General features: G+C 43.8%; 1 protein-coding gene across 2 annotated transcripts in view; it reads left to right on the top strand.

Annotated features, from left to right (window-relative positions):
* The first annotated feature begins 1933 nt into the window (after positions 1 to 1933).
* Positions 1934 to 14394, top strand: part of LOC124722946 (monocarboxylate transporter 3-like) — a 374747-nt gene continuing 362286 nt past the window's right edge. For both annotated transcript variants that reach the window (XM_047248109.1, XM_047248110.1), the window contains exon 1: positions 1934 to 2080. In XM_047248109.1, the coding sequence (XP_047104065.1) occupies positions 2040 to 2080 (41 nt within the window). In that variant the 5' untranslated portion in view covers positions 1934 to 2039. The remainder of the gene's footprint in view (positions 2081 to 14394) is intronic.

Consider the following 14394-nt stretch of genomic DNA (forward strand, 5'->3'; position numbering starts at 1 on the left):
AGCGCTAGAACTACTAAGACATCTACACAGCTGCAATTGTTGATTGACTCTCTGCATTGATTTCTGCGAACTCTGTAGTAAACCTTTACGCACTTCGTCTTCCCTCGCTGAACGAGGTGACGCAATGTGAAGTCACTGGATTCGTATTTGCGAGGACAGAAGTTCAAATCCCACCCACACAATTTATGTTTTCCATAATTTTTCTAAATCACATAAGGCAAATACCGGAATAGTTCTTCCGAAAGCACGCAGCCAATTTCCTTACCCACACCGAGCGTTTATTACGTTTCTAATGAACTTCTTGTCGACGGGACGTTAAATCTTAATCTCCCTTCGTTTCTTTTGTCTTCTCTCACATTTGGTTGTTTTGACCACAGCAGGAGCAAATCACCCACATTGCCATCCAAAGAATTTTTTTAAAGAAAAGTTCATGTTTCTCTCTGCTTGATGTGTTCCAGCTAATGTCAAAGTCGAAGCTTCAAATTCCGACTTTGAGATGAGGTAAGGTAATGCATTGATGCCCAGTGCTCCTGAAATTGTAGTATTGTAAAATAGACTATTAAGCTGCAAGACCCTGTGATGAGATGCCACAAAGGCTTCTCGCTTGAACGCGAGCATTGACAAGCACGAAAACGGTTTTCACTGTATATACAGACTGAGGGCCATACCTGCAAACGACCATCCCACCCGCCCATCCCTCAGAGTACGATACCTTCTACATTTACGTCTACATGATTACTCTGCAATCCACATTTAAGTACTTGGCAGAGGGTTCATCGAACCACAATGATTCTATCTCCCTACCATCCCACTCCCGAACAGCGCGCGGGAAAAACGAACACCTAAACCTTTCTGTTCGAGCTCTGATTTATCTTATTTTATTTTGAGGATCATTCCTACCTATGTAGGTTGGGCTCAACAAAATATTTTCGCATTCGGAAGAGAAAGTTGGTGACTGAAATTTCGTAAGTAGATCTCGCCGCGACGAAAAACGTTTTTGCTTTCATGACTTCCATCCCAACTCGCGTATCATATCTGCCACACTCTCTCCCCTATTACGTGATAATACAAAACGAGCTGCCCTTTTTTGCACCCTTTCGATGTCCTCCGTCAATCCCACCTGGTAAGGATCCCACACCGCGCAGCAATATTCTAACAGAGGACGAACGAGTGTAGTGTAAGCTGTCTCTTTAATGGACTTGTTGCATCTTCTAAGTGTCCTGCCAATGAAACGCAACCTTTGGCTCGCCTTCCCCACAATATTATCTATTTGGTCTTTTCAACTGAAGTTGTTCGTAATTTTAACACCCAGGTACTTAGCTGAATTGACAGCCTTGAGAATTGTACTATTTATCGAGTAATCGAATTCCAACGGATTTCTTTTGGAACTCATGTGGATCACCTCACACTTTTCGTTATTTAGCGTCAACTGCCACCTGCCACACCATACAGCAATCTTTTCTAAATCGCTTTGCAACTGATAGTGGTCTTCTCGCAGGGTTTCCTCAAGATTGAAAGGTATATTCCTCCATTTCCAAATTAAGAATGCGCGTTACCGCACTCATTGAAGATGACTTGGCGGGAACTACTGCAGGTTACTGCTGCCACTGTTCATTTTCGTAAAACTGTATTTCGTCACTGTGCAATAGTGAACGCGTTTTACAATACTATGCTCCTCGCACCTCTAAGACGCTTACGGAGTTGTTTAGCGGCGTTAGTTAGCATCTGAGGTGCGTAGTGTCAGTGTGACACAGTGAAGACAGAGCCGATAGTGGAGGCGATAGTGCGGCAGGGACGGCTCGAGCAAATATTGCGCGCCCGAGCGGCGCACAGGCGGGCCGCGATTGGCCGGCGGCGCGCCCCTCCACCTGGCGCTCGGCGCACGTCCTTTAAAAGTGGCCGTCTGCGGGTGCGGCGCGCAGTTGCATATTCATATCGAGCGCGCTACACACGCGGCGACAGTGCGTAGCCCGAGTGTCAATGTGCGTTTGTCGGCGGACGATCCCCACCTGACGAGCTGCGCCCCCACGCCCCACGCCATGGCGAGTAACGACGCGGACGCAGCGGTCGCTGCACACAGGTACGTGAAAGCCTGCCACTGCCACGTGCTCGCCTGTGTTTCGGCGGGAAAGCCGGCGGCGGGCGGCAGGCGGCGGCAGCACGTGGGCCGTGGGGGCTGCGGTGCGCCGCCCCCCAGCGCTACACACATACGTATGCTAATGGCCCGTCTGACATTCGGCTCCTAATCTCTGACTCACAGACAACTGCCGACTATTATTCTGGGAGTGTAGAGACAGCCGGGACAACCATTCTATTTTGTTACTTCTGGCGTCTATTCTCTTTCCGCTCATTTTCCCCGTGAACACGAAACTGAAAATCCGGCTGTATGATAAAGTAGAACTGACTACATAAGCAATTATGATTATATGTTAGTGTATGTTCAATTCAGTCTGTGAAGTTGGAGGAAAAATCTCATTTTGTAGACTCTACCATTCGTCTGGGAAAGGACCGCATCTAAGTCTGCAGAGACACACACAGCTGTCTATTCCAGTCACACGAATTTGTCGACGAATCACTGTGACCACTTCTGACGGTAGATAACCGATACCGAACGCCTTTCATGGGATCAAACGACACATGAAGACAGTGTTAATGTTCTGTTTCCGCCACAGCATTGTACCTACTAACACATTCGAAAAAAATAATAAGAATATATTTCTTCTGAGTTTCGAAAATTTCTTGATGTAAGGGATTACTTTTGTCTTCAATAATGATGAATATAAAGTGGAACTGCCGCTGTTTCTGTTAGTTGTGAATTTACGAGTTTATCTAGATTTTCTTTTCTACCCGAAAAGAGAATTCCATCACTACAATGAAAATAGAGGCAAATCATTAGCGGACTGTTAAAATTATAGGTACCTTATTTTGAGGCGTGTTCAAAAAAACAAAATAGAACGCTTATCGAGCGAAGTATCTGTTCATTCCTGCTGTATTCGATAATGTTTTCCTCGACACTTTTCACAGAACGCGTGAATTTTTTGGAATACTTTTCTGTGTAGAGGCTTCTAGAAATAGTTTACTATATTTCCATGAGCCTAAGAAAACGAACTCAGATTTTGGACTTATACACTGTAAAGAATTACACGCAAACACCCTTTTCTCGCCTGTTTATTCCGACAGCTTCCTTGCTTGAACGGACATGCCATGCCTCATGTGTCTTCCACATGTTTTCGTGCGCGGCCTCTAATACTGCCAACAGAGGGAATCATTGTCACCAGTCTATAACTTTCATCTTCATTACACTTGTTAGGTGGAGTTAGGTGATTATAAATAGCAAACTGTACCCAAAACATAGAAATTAAGAACCGTTTAAAATTACGTGTTAAGTCATACACGCTTATTCATGCCTTGGTTGTGTTAAAACAATTGCCGGCCAGTGTGGCCGAACGGTTCTAGGCGCTTCAGTCTGGAACAGCGCAGGTTCGAATCCTGCTTCGGGCATGGATGTGTGTAATGTCTTTAGGTTACTTAGGTTTAAGTAGTTCTAAGTTCTAGGGGACTGATGACCTCACATGTTAAGTCCCATAGTGCTCAGTGCCATTTGAACATTTTTTTTTTGTTAAAACAATTATGATAGCTTCCGTAACACCTCGAATACGAGCACTTTTCCTGGATGTCCTGTTAAACAGAACTGTAGGCAGACATTTGGCTCCTTCTCAGGTCACAAGTAAAAGCCATGATATCTGCTCCACCGCATTGGCTACAGCTCCGCTAGGACTTACGTGGGTTTGGAGGAGGAAGTGATAGCGTCGCCAACATTGTTCAAAATGGTTCAAATGGCTCTGAGCACTATGGGACTTAACTTCCTAGGTCACCAGTCCCCTAGAGCTTAGAACTAATTAAACCTAACTAACCTAAGGTCATCACACACATCCATGCCCGAGGCAGGATTCGAACCTGCGACCGTAGCGGTCGCGCGGTTCCAGACTGTAGCGCCTAGAACCGCTCGGCCACCCCGGCCGGCGCCAACATTGTGCCATATGCCTGACGCCATTTCGCATAAACCAGGAAGATAGACGACACGTGTCAGAGCAGTAGCTCATTTTCCGCGAGACTGAGGCAGCCGCGACTTTTGTTCACAAACATCTACTGTGTTCCTTTGGAGAGCTGTCAAAGAAATTTATTGGATACGAAACGCACATACCACGCCAGTCGAAGTTGGAGTCTGTGGAACGCAAGCAGCGCATGTAACCGCTACACCGTATTGCTTCCTCCGCTCACAAGCACGTCTGGATAAGGGGAGATAAGTGATTTTGACAGTTTTCTGAACAAGTTTAGTAGCAGTTCTGGTTATTCTGAGCTTCTTGTCTTAGCAACAGAACATCGAACGACAGTGTGGTAAACGCAACTGATGACAGTTGAGACGCTTTCGGTTTCAGAGCTTCGGCTACCATTAGCATCTTTCACTGGATTTTGTGGACCGAAATATTGTGGCACCTGTGAGGCGAGGAGCCCGTGACCTTCCGCACAGCACTCGCAGGTGACTACCGGTATTATCGTGCTCCCGCGCCGAGGTTAACCAGCAGGCCAGGTAGCGGCGCAGGTCAATTCAGGGGTCCTTTCTCCTGGAAATGGCTCCACAGCCAGCCTTGTGTTGTGCCGACGGCCAGGGCGTTCCCGCCACTGCCCCCGCAAGCAACAACTCTTTCTTCCGAACTGCAACACTTGGACACTTGTAGCTCTACGCGAATCTTCCAATTATTCCCTCGGAAATTAACTGCTGTATGATTCTCCAGTGGGTAGCTGAATCATTTCTGTCCTGCGGGACTCGAAGGCAACAGCCTCAGGAGGTCTGATCAGCTAAGCGTTTAGTTGAACAGTTTGCGTTCCTGAGATTCGTTCAGAGTGAACCATTTCCAGCACACTGTAAACGCACGCCGACCAGGTGACATTTCCCTAAAAATGCTGAGACTGTCCCGATAAACTAATCTACATGTGCTATTTGCGGACACGAGTAATAAAATTTACGTTATAAATCATACGTTTGTAATCGGTGAAAAAATGAATTCCGATCAAAAATGGATCAACAAAACAATCGATAAAGAGAATCACTGTGCATCAGCTCTCTTTAATGCCAGACGAGTTGACTCTTTGCTTCTCCTCATACCGAGTGAGATGGTGCAGTGGTAAGGATCTGAACTCGTGCACGGGAGGATAGTGGTTCAAATCTCCGTCCGGCCATCCAGATTAAGGCCCTCTGTGATCCCCCTAAATCATGAAAGGCGAATGTCGAGATGCTACCTACGAAAGGGCATGGCGGAATTCCTTCCCCAATTCGAGCTCGTGCTCTATATCTATTGTCTCGTCGTCGACAATACGTTAAACTTTAATAGCCCTTCCCTTCTCCTTATAGTCACATCTAAATGAGAGAAATTAATATCTTCGGAATTACTCTGCCTTTTTACCTCTCAAGGAAGGCAATGTTAGGTTCCCACAAATCACTTCCACCAGATGGATGTTCTACATCTACATGCATGCATGTACACTGGTGCCCAAAATTAAAGCAACAGACGGAAATTTTGCAAGGTTGCTTTTATTTTGCCACAAAACAGTACAAACAGGTAGTAGCAAAGTGGAAACAATGTCAAGAATTCAGTACGTAAACAACTGCAACATGCATAACGGTAGAAAAAAAATGTTCTTTGTTTTTTTTAAACTTAACGGATTTACACATACAACTGGTTAATGTGCTCAGTATGGGGTGTGACCACCTCTGGCAACAATACTGGTCCGACAACGACGGATCATGCTGTGAATGATGTCATCAGTCTCATATTGAGGTAATAACGCCCATTCTTCCTGCAAAGTTGCCGGCCGGTGTGGCCGAGCGGTTCTAGGCGCTTCAGTCTGGAACCGCGCGACCGCTAAGTCGCAGGTTCGAATCCTGCCTCGGGCATGGATGTGTGTGATGTCCTTAGGTTAGTTAGGTTTAAGTAGTTCTAAGTTCTAGGGAACTGATGACCTCAGCTGTTAAAAGACCCATAGTGCTCAGAGCCGCTTGAACCTGCAAAGTTGCTCACAGTCTTGGAGAGTGGTTGGTGGATGCTGATGTGACACAAGCCGTCCCTCTAGTGCATCCCAGACATGCTCTATGGGATTCAAATCGGGAGAGCGAGCAGGCCACGCCATCCGTGCAATGTCTTCCGTTTCCAAGAAAACATCAACCACCCGTGCTCTATGAGTCTGAGCATTATCGTTCATCAGTACGAAGCCTGTCCCCACAGCACCTCGCAACAGCCGCAAATGAGGTCCGAAGATCTCGTCACGATACCTGACAGCAGTTAAACCTTGCTTATTCACCCGTGCAGTTTCATGAAGTGGGGGTTCGAGTGGTAAGCATAATACCTGCCTACACCATTAGGGATGCTCCTCGATGTCGGTCTCTTTCCACAACGTTTGAGTCCCGAAATCGTGTTCCACATTCCCTCCAGATACGAATCCGTCGAGCATCACTCTGCAAACTAAATCGGGGATCATCTGTGAAAACAACATTGTCCCACTGTTAGACCGTCTAGGTGGCATGTTGACGATTCCACTCTAGACGTTCCCTTCTGTGAAGACGCATCAGAGACAGACAAACAGCAGGTCTCTGACAGTAAAATCCACTTTGCCAAAGCCTTCTGCACACCGCTTACCTCGGTATAACTTGTACAGTGGACGCTGCGAGTTCACATGTCAATTGCCGTGGAGTACTAAGGCGGTACTGTCTTGCCCCTACCGCCAAATAACGGTCCTCTCTTCTGAAGTCAAACGTGGTCGGCCCTGCCCTGGTCTTCAGGTTACAGATTCGGTCTTTATAAACTGTCGCTGCATCCGAGAAACAACAGAACGATTCACATTAAGCGATCGGGCCACATCAGTTTGTGACTATCCTACTTCCTTTCTTTCTATGGCCCTCCACCGCAGAGAGTCTGGTAGGCATCTTCTCTGTGCCATACTGCATCGTCTGTGACACTGTACACAGAGATTGTGGCCGTGGGACTACGCGGCAAACACTACCTCGTTTCATAGATGTCCTGACGTCATCGATGGCACGGTTTTCCGTTGACCGGAATGCCATCTTCCATGCAAACTACGATCGTACGGACATCTAGGTGACAGTCTGTTTGATTATATCGTGAATTAGACACAGGACAGAGAAACAGCGGTTTGTTGCTTTAATTTTGGACACCAGTGTAGTCGCGAGTGAGATTTATTGTTGTCAGCACAAACTTGTTCACAAAGAATAGTCGCATCCATTCAATGAGCACAAGATAGAGAAATGATCTCTATGCTGCAAACACATCCTTAACTATCGTACAAAAAAGTAAGGAGGAGTTTGCAAGATACAGGTTCCGATTTCTTATACATTAGCTGAGGTAAACCGAGGTTTCCAGATCCAAGCAGAAGGCTTTCCTCTTGAGGTATCCCGTATGTTTGCTGCAGGAACACTTTAGGTTCACTCAGTTGTGCTAACGTGGCACAAATCTATAAATGTTACATAATGGTCTCATTGAGTTACTAAAATACGCTGGAAAGAATGAGAGTTGTTCTACAAAGAAGATACAAGGATTGTTTGCCTGATCCCCTTTTTGAGTTTTCGGAGATTTTCCGAAATAATTCTAGATGAATTCTGGTAATGGCTACTACTACTCTTAGACCATTGCAGACACCTTCCTCTCCCGTCACTCATTGTTAACGACTTACTATAAAATGAAGTTTTTAAATAATATTTTCTTCATACAATAATTACTTCATTTCAGTGTTACTTTCAGTCTGGCTTTTTGTAACCACGTATTGTATTATTATGCCTAGTTGCGTGTTTTCTGTAACATTGTGTCACTAACAGAGAACTGAGAACTGACTTCACGTTCCACATCTATCTCTGTGACCATCAACATCTATACATTACATCTACATCTACGTCTACACGGCTACTCTGCAAATCACTATTAAGTGCCTGGCAGAGGGTTCATCGAACCACCTTCACATTAATTCTGTATTATTCCACCTTCGAACAGCGCACAAAAAAAAAAACACCTATATCTTCCCGTGTGAGTTCTGATTTCCCATATTTTATTATGATAATAGTTTCTCCCTATGTAAGTCGGCGTCAACAAAGTATTTTCGCATTCGGAGGAGAAAGCTGACGATTGAAATTTCGTAAGAACATCCCGCCGTAACGAATAACGCCTTTGTTTTAATGATTCCCATCCCAAATCCTGTAGCATGTCCGTGAATCTCTCTGCCCTATTTCTCCATGATACAAAAACGCGCTGCTCTCCTTGATGTACTCCGTTAATCCTATCTGGCGAGCATCCCACATTGCACAGCACTACAAGAGAGGACGGACAAGCGTAGTGTAAGCAGTCTCTCGCGCCTTCTACGTTTTCTAGCAATAAAACGCAGTCTTTGGTTTGCCTGCCCCACAACATTTTCTATGTGTTCTTTCCAATTTAAGTTGTTTGTAATTGTAATTCCTAGGCATTTAGTTGAATTTAAATCCTTTAGCCGAAATCACTGAGTAAATCCTTCAACGATATGATAATGGTAATCCAATAAGAAACGAATGACCTCACTGCCATCTGTAAGGCAGCAGGAGCTGTCATCAATGTGGTATATCTCACAGCTTTTTTCTGCATAGAAGAGGATAGAAATGGAAATAAAAGTTTCATATCGCCACAGAGAGTTCTGTATGTCTCTCACTTTCTCGTTCTGGAGCTTTATCTGTCGTGAGAATAACGGACCAGACTAAAATCGTATGGAAGAATACGGCCAACTCTGTCTGCGTTGTATAAGGACATAGCTAACATTCTATAACAAGACTGATGATACCAGAGATAATCCTCGTTGAATTCCGAGGCTTACTGAAGCTCCTTACAGCTGCCAAAAGCTTTCGTGGTCGATTTGCTAGTAATACTAACTACTTTAGTAATGGCAGAATGTGATAAACATTATCACGATTCCGTTCGCGTCAGTTGTGATACTTTCTACCAGTTTATTTCCTTTCCTCGAAAAAAGAAAGATAGTGTGCTCAAAGCCAGGTCGTTAAGGACTACGTGTTCCTTCTGTCTTACAACTGGCGTCTTTTCAGCAAATACTCTGAGATAGTCACTGGGCCTTGTTTCTCTCCATCGTGTCAGTCAGAGAATTTTGTTAACGTGTTGTTGATCTGGAGCTGTTGACAATCATTCTACATATTTAGTATTGCCTCGTGCTGTAGGCAGTTCGCCACGGTGTAGCAGTAGTGGCCTCTAGCTTGCGGACGTCGGATTTTCCGTTATAATGTAGATATAGGCACACATCCATTCTGTGGTAGTTTGCTATGCCTATTGTCAAAGTAATTCACGATATGAGATAGAATAAGAGTCAGTAAACTTCGTAGCTTGAAATGACAATCACATGTTTTTCACGTAATCTGTGATATGCACTGGTGTGGAAAGCAGCGTAAAAATCAAGTTATGTCAGGTGCCATGCAGGTCTATTCGTTTCTCCGATACTTTGATAGGAACTGGTTCAGGATAGCCTACCTTTCGTAAGTAAGTAGGAGCTTAATGTTTTTAGAAGAATAGATTACCAAGCTTTTGATAGACATGTACATAGTGGAACAGTTCATGATAGAGAAAGGACTCTCCATAGTATACAGTCACGTAAAGAAAATTTGAAAGAAGCAGTCAGTACGCAATAGGTATAAAACAAATCATAGGTTTATAGATAGGGAGATGCTAAATGAAACGCGTTTGGCTCTCAAAAGAGCACTGGGTGAAACCGTCAGCGACAACCGTAGCAGACCCGTACCGAAAGAGCTCTCAAGCAATCCGAAGAAATACGACTCATAAATAAAAACTGTCACTGGCAGCAAAGTTAGAGTCTGGAGAGCCAAAATTAAAAGTAGCAAACCATAAACAGAATTACTCAACTTCGTTTTCAAATGTTCCGTTACAAAGAAAAGTCAAGGCATACTGTCTCAGTTTAAGTTTCGCACCACGTAAAATTAGCAATACAGATATCAGTGTCAATGGCTTTGAATAAAATCATTAAAATTGAATAAGACCCCCTGAGCTTGATGGAATCTCTGTCAGAATCTGTATTAACATCTCAGCTATATTTATTTAATCGTATCAGAAGCATCAAAATATTGCATATAGTGCATGTGCTTGGGCGTAATCCCTGAGGTGGTTTGTAGTGTGCTCTTGTCGAAAACACCACAGATCGGTTCGTCTGATAATCCCCATTTATTCACGTTGCTTCAGGTTCTTGCAACTCTGGAACGCAGTCTGCTCAAAGATCTTCATATGTTCCACACCTCTGTATGCCCTCGGTAAACTTCTTTCTTTGGTATATACCAATCCCGGAGGTGGACTTTCTTTCTTTTCATATTTCTACTCTGTTTTTACGGTTTATTAATGACATATTCTGTTTTATTCAGGAAATTCCTCCTCGATCTAAGTCCACGACGGGCTGGTTGGTATCCAAAAGGGGATAGGCTGTAGATGAAAACGATTTAGACTTTTGCTTTTCGTCTGAATTACCTCCTTTCTTAATCATAATACTCCGTAGATCTCTCGAATAAAAAATTTCCCAGTAGCTGGAAGAAAGCTTTAGGTCACACCTGTCCACAAGAAGAGCAGAAAAAGTGATCCACAAACCTTCCGACCAATATAACTGACATTCATCTTTTTAGAGTCTTAGCACATATTCTGAGCTCGATCGTAATGAAGTATCTGGAACATAATGACTTCTCCGTGCCACCCACCATGGATTCCGTAAACATCGGTCACGCGACACCAAACTCGCTCTTTCTCACATGATATTCTGAAAGGCACGGATCAAGACAGTGAAGTAGACGAAGTAATTTTTTATTTGCAAAATCATTTTACGCAGTATTACACCGACTCATATTAACGAAAGTGCGATCACATTCAGTATTATAGGAAATTTGTGACAGGTTCAAAATGGCTCTGAGCACTATACGACTTAACTTCTGAGGTCATCAGTCCCCTAGAACTTAGAACTACTTAAATCTAACTAACCTAAGGACATCACACGCATCCATGCCCGAGGCAGGATTTGAACCTGCGACCGTAGCGGTCACGCGGTTCCAGACTGTAGCGCCTAGAAACGCTCGGCCACTACGGCCGGCTTTGTGACAGGAATGAAGATTTCTTGGAAGGGAGGACGCAGCATGTCATCTTGTACAGATGCGCTGCCCGTCTTAGAATATTGTTGAAGTGTGTGTCAACAACACCCAGTAGGATTAGTAGGCGAAATTGTACGTATACATATAAGGACAGCAAGAACGGTCACAGATTTGTTTGACCCACGGCAGAGCGTCGCGGATACGCTAAGAAACTTGAAATGACAGATGTTTGAAGATATATGTCAATTAGCCCTCGAAAGCCTAAGAAAGTTTCAAGCAATAATATTACGTGAGAAAACTAGAAATACACTACAGCCCCGAGCATATCGCTCCCGTTTGAACGCCGAAGACAAGATTACACTAATTACAGCATGCACACAGGCATTCAAGCATTCATGCCTCCAGCGCTCTATACGGGAATGGAATGGGAAGAAACCCTAACATGTAATACAATGGGAGGTAGCCTCTGTAGAGTAGGTATTCGTAGGAAAAAGAAATTGTTCTTTCTGCATGTGCTGAGTATCCCAAAAATATTATCCCAAATAACGTCAAGGAATGAAAGCATGCTAAGTAAACATATTTCAGCCTATCACCGGAACTGGCTGTGCGCAATATTGTAATCGCAAATGTTGCTGCATTCAGCTTCTGTTGGATGCAGTAAATAAGTACTGCCCACGACGACATTCTGCCTATCCGCATTCCCAGGTGTTTTATGTCTTGTGCTTCACTAATGGTGCCGCCATTTTAAGAAAGCTAAAAGTCAGTGTGAATAACATTTTGTGTAATAAATTGGACGCACTCTCTTTTGTTGCAAGGGTCACTCAGTTAACTGTGAATGAAGTGTTGCTTCCCTCCATAACGCGATTTCCTGGCCAGTATCTGTAACAATAATACTTAAGCACATATATAAAACGAAGTGTGGACCGCTTCCAACTGCTTAGATGAGACGGAAACCAATTGATTGCCTTACCTTTAATTCCACAATGTTTTAACCTATTTAGCAGTTCATTGTGGTCTACGGTGTGAAAAATGCCTACAAACCCAGGAACTCGAGAAGTGATTTCCCCTGAGCCACAAATTAGATGCAAATATATAGCGTCTTACTGAGTTCACGAACATTCATGGTTTTAGCGCAGTCTCTACCTAATATTTTAGAGGTATCATTTATATTTATATTCACATGGAGCTAGCTACACGCTCATTCCGATTTGGTAAGAGAAAGGTAAAAGAGTGCAAGGGTCACATAAAGGCTAAGCGGCAGCTTCCTCATATTATATGATGCTGGAGATGAAGCTGCCGGACGATATTCTGTCGATTAATTGCCCCTAGTTGGCGTACGATCAACTAATTAGAAGGACTGGGTAGAGGTTAAGAGTTGCTCCTTTTCTTTTGGGTGGGAACACGCCTTGATGATGAAACGGTTATCACTGGTGTTAGATATGATGAAATAAAATTCTGAGCGAACCATTAAATAATAGACTCAGAATGGAGTAGTAAAAATTTTATAATTTGAAGAAAAAGGTCTTCAGCGTGCAGCTGCCAGCCTTATTTCTGCGACCAGGATTACACTGATAATGTTTGTTTCAGCAAATGGAAGCCCTACTGGTGTCAGAGATTCGCATATTTGTTGCTGAACTAATAGTCGAAACGGCAGTAGGAAAGGAAAAAAAAAGTAGAGTTTAAGACCTCGTCGGCAGCAGGGTCATAGAACTGGGTTGGGAAGGAGAATCGGCCACCTCTTTTTGAAAGGAATCATCCGTTAATCCTATTCGATTTAAGGAAACCACGAATAACCTGAGTCTGCATGCCAGGACCCAGATTTGAACCTTGCTCCTCCTGAATGCTAGCCGAGTGCCTTAATCATTTCGTCGTCTTTCTCAATATCGAGGTAAAGGCTGAAACACGTATTATTGGTAACTTTAGACACAGTGAATATTTAACAGCACAATGAGAGGCGCATTTTGAAAAGAAAGCAAGACGCATCGTTGAAAGAAGAGTTGGAATGTCGATTACCTGATACGGTGCCATTCTTATGTTCAGCCGCAATTCCATATGAAAAACATGAACATTTCTTTTAAAATCGGCTGAGTCAGGCCTCCGAGTACGTAAGAAGAGGACTGCGTTAACTCCATGCCATATCAGTACGTATCAACTGAAAAAATCGTATTAGCGTAACAGGAGTTCGATCACGAGACTTCCACACGCCAGTCGCCGCAACTGAGTGTCCAAATGCGGCGAACGAAAGCGATCTGGCGTGTGCGTTACATAAAACGCCTCAGCGGCGCTACCTAACTGGATCTCTACGGGGGAAACGCTGCGCCGCGGTTCGAGAAGCTCATTAAATTTGATGTGTGTAGAAAGCTGGGCGGGCGGCTCTGCCCTGCCCCTGTTTGTCTCGCTCTTCTATTTCCGTTCTTGCTTGTGTAAATCTGAACAGTCACTCAGTACCTAATAGCACGCGCCAGCGCTTCGGGACCTCACATATCTGTCAATGTGCCACGCGGCCTTTTTCTTCCAGTCCATCGTAGAAAAGGTATACTTGTGTTCGATGTTTCGTCGTCGATAAGGTCATTAGAGGCGAAGCACAACCTCGGAACAGACAAGGATGAGGTAGGAAATATGCTGAAGCGTTTCGAAAGCGACCGTTCTGGCATTCACCATAAACTATCTGGCGAAAACATAGAAAACTTTAAAATGAATGGTATGCTCCGGTTCTCCCAGGCGAAATATAGTCATACTTCGAAGAAGAATGTAATAATCCCAATACTAAAGGAGCAGGTGTTGACAGGTGTGAATATTACCGAAGAACGACATATTTTAAGTACAAGTTTTTTGCTGTAGTATTTATTTATCTACTCGTAGTGATACAAGTTACACGGCGAGCTATTTTCGACATTTTGTAGTATTGAGGTGTACCTGTGAAGATGGTATAATAGATATAATACTGTTCCTTACGTCTATGTTAGTCTGTGCCTGCATACGGCACTTTACGCTTAAGAATTAGTTGATATGACGTGGTCCATAAGGCATCTTGGAGCGTAAAGGTCGATTATCTTTTTGTTATGATATGATCAGGTTATTTATTTGCGTGACCTTGTAAATTTATTTTTGACGTCGTTTTTGGCTGCAAAAAAACTTAAAATAAAATACGTCGTTCTTCGACCTCATGCAAGCTGCAGACCAATCGGAAAGAAATATTACCGAATTGCAATTTT

Source organism: Schistocerca piceifrons, chromosome X (assembly GCF_021461385.2).
Source record: "Schistocerca piceifrons isolate TAMUIC-IGC-003096 chromosome X, iqSchPice1.1, whole genome shotgun sequence".
Lineage (NCBI taxonomy): Eukaryota > Metazoa > Arthropoda > Insecta > Orthoptera > Acrididae > Schistocerca > Schistocerca piceifrons.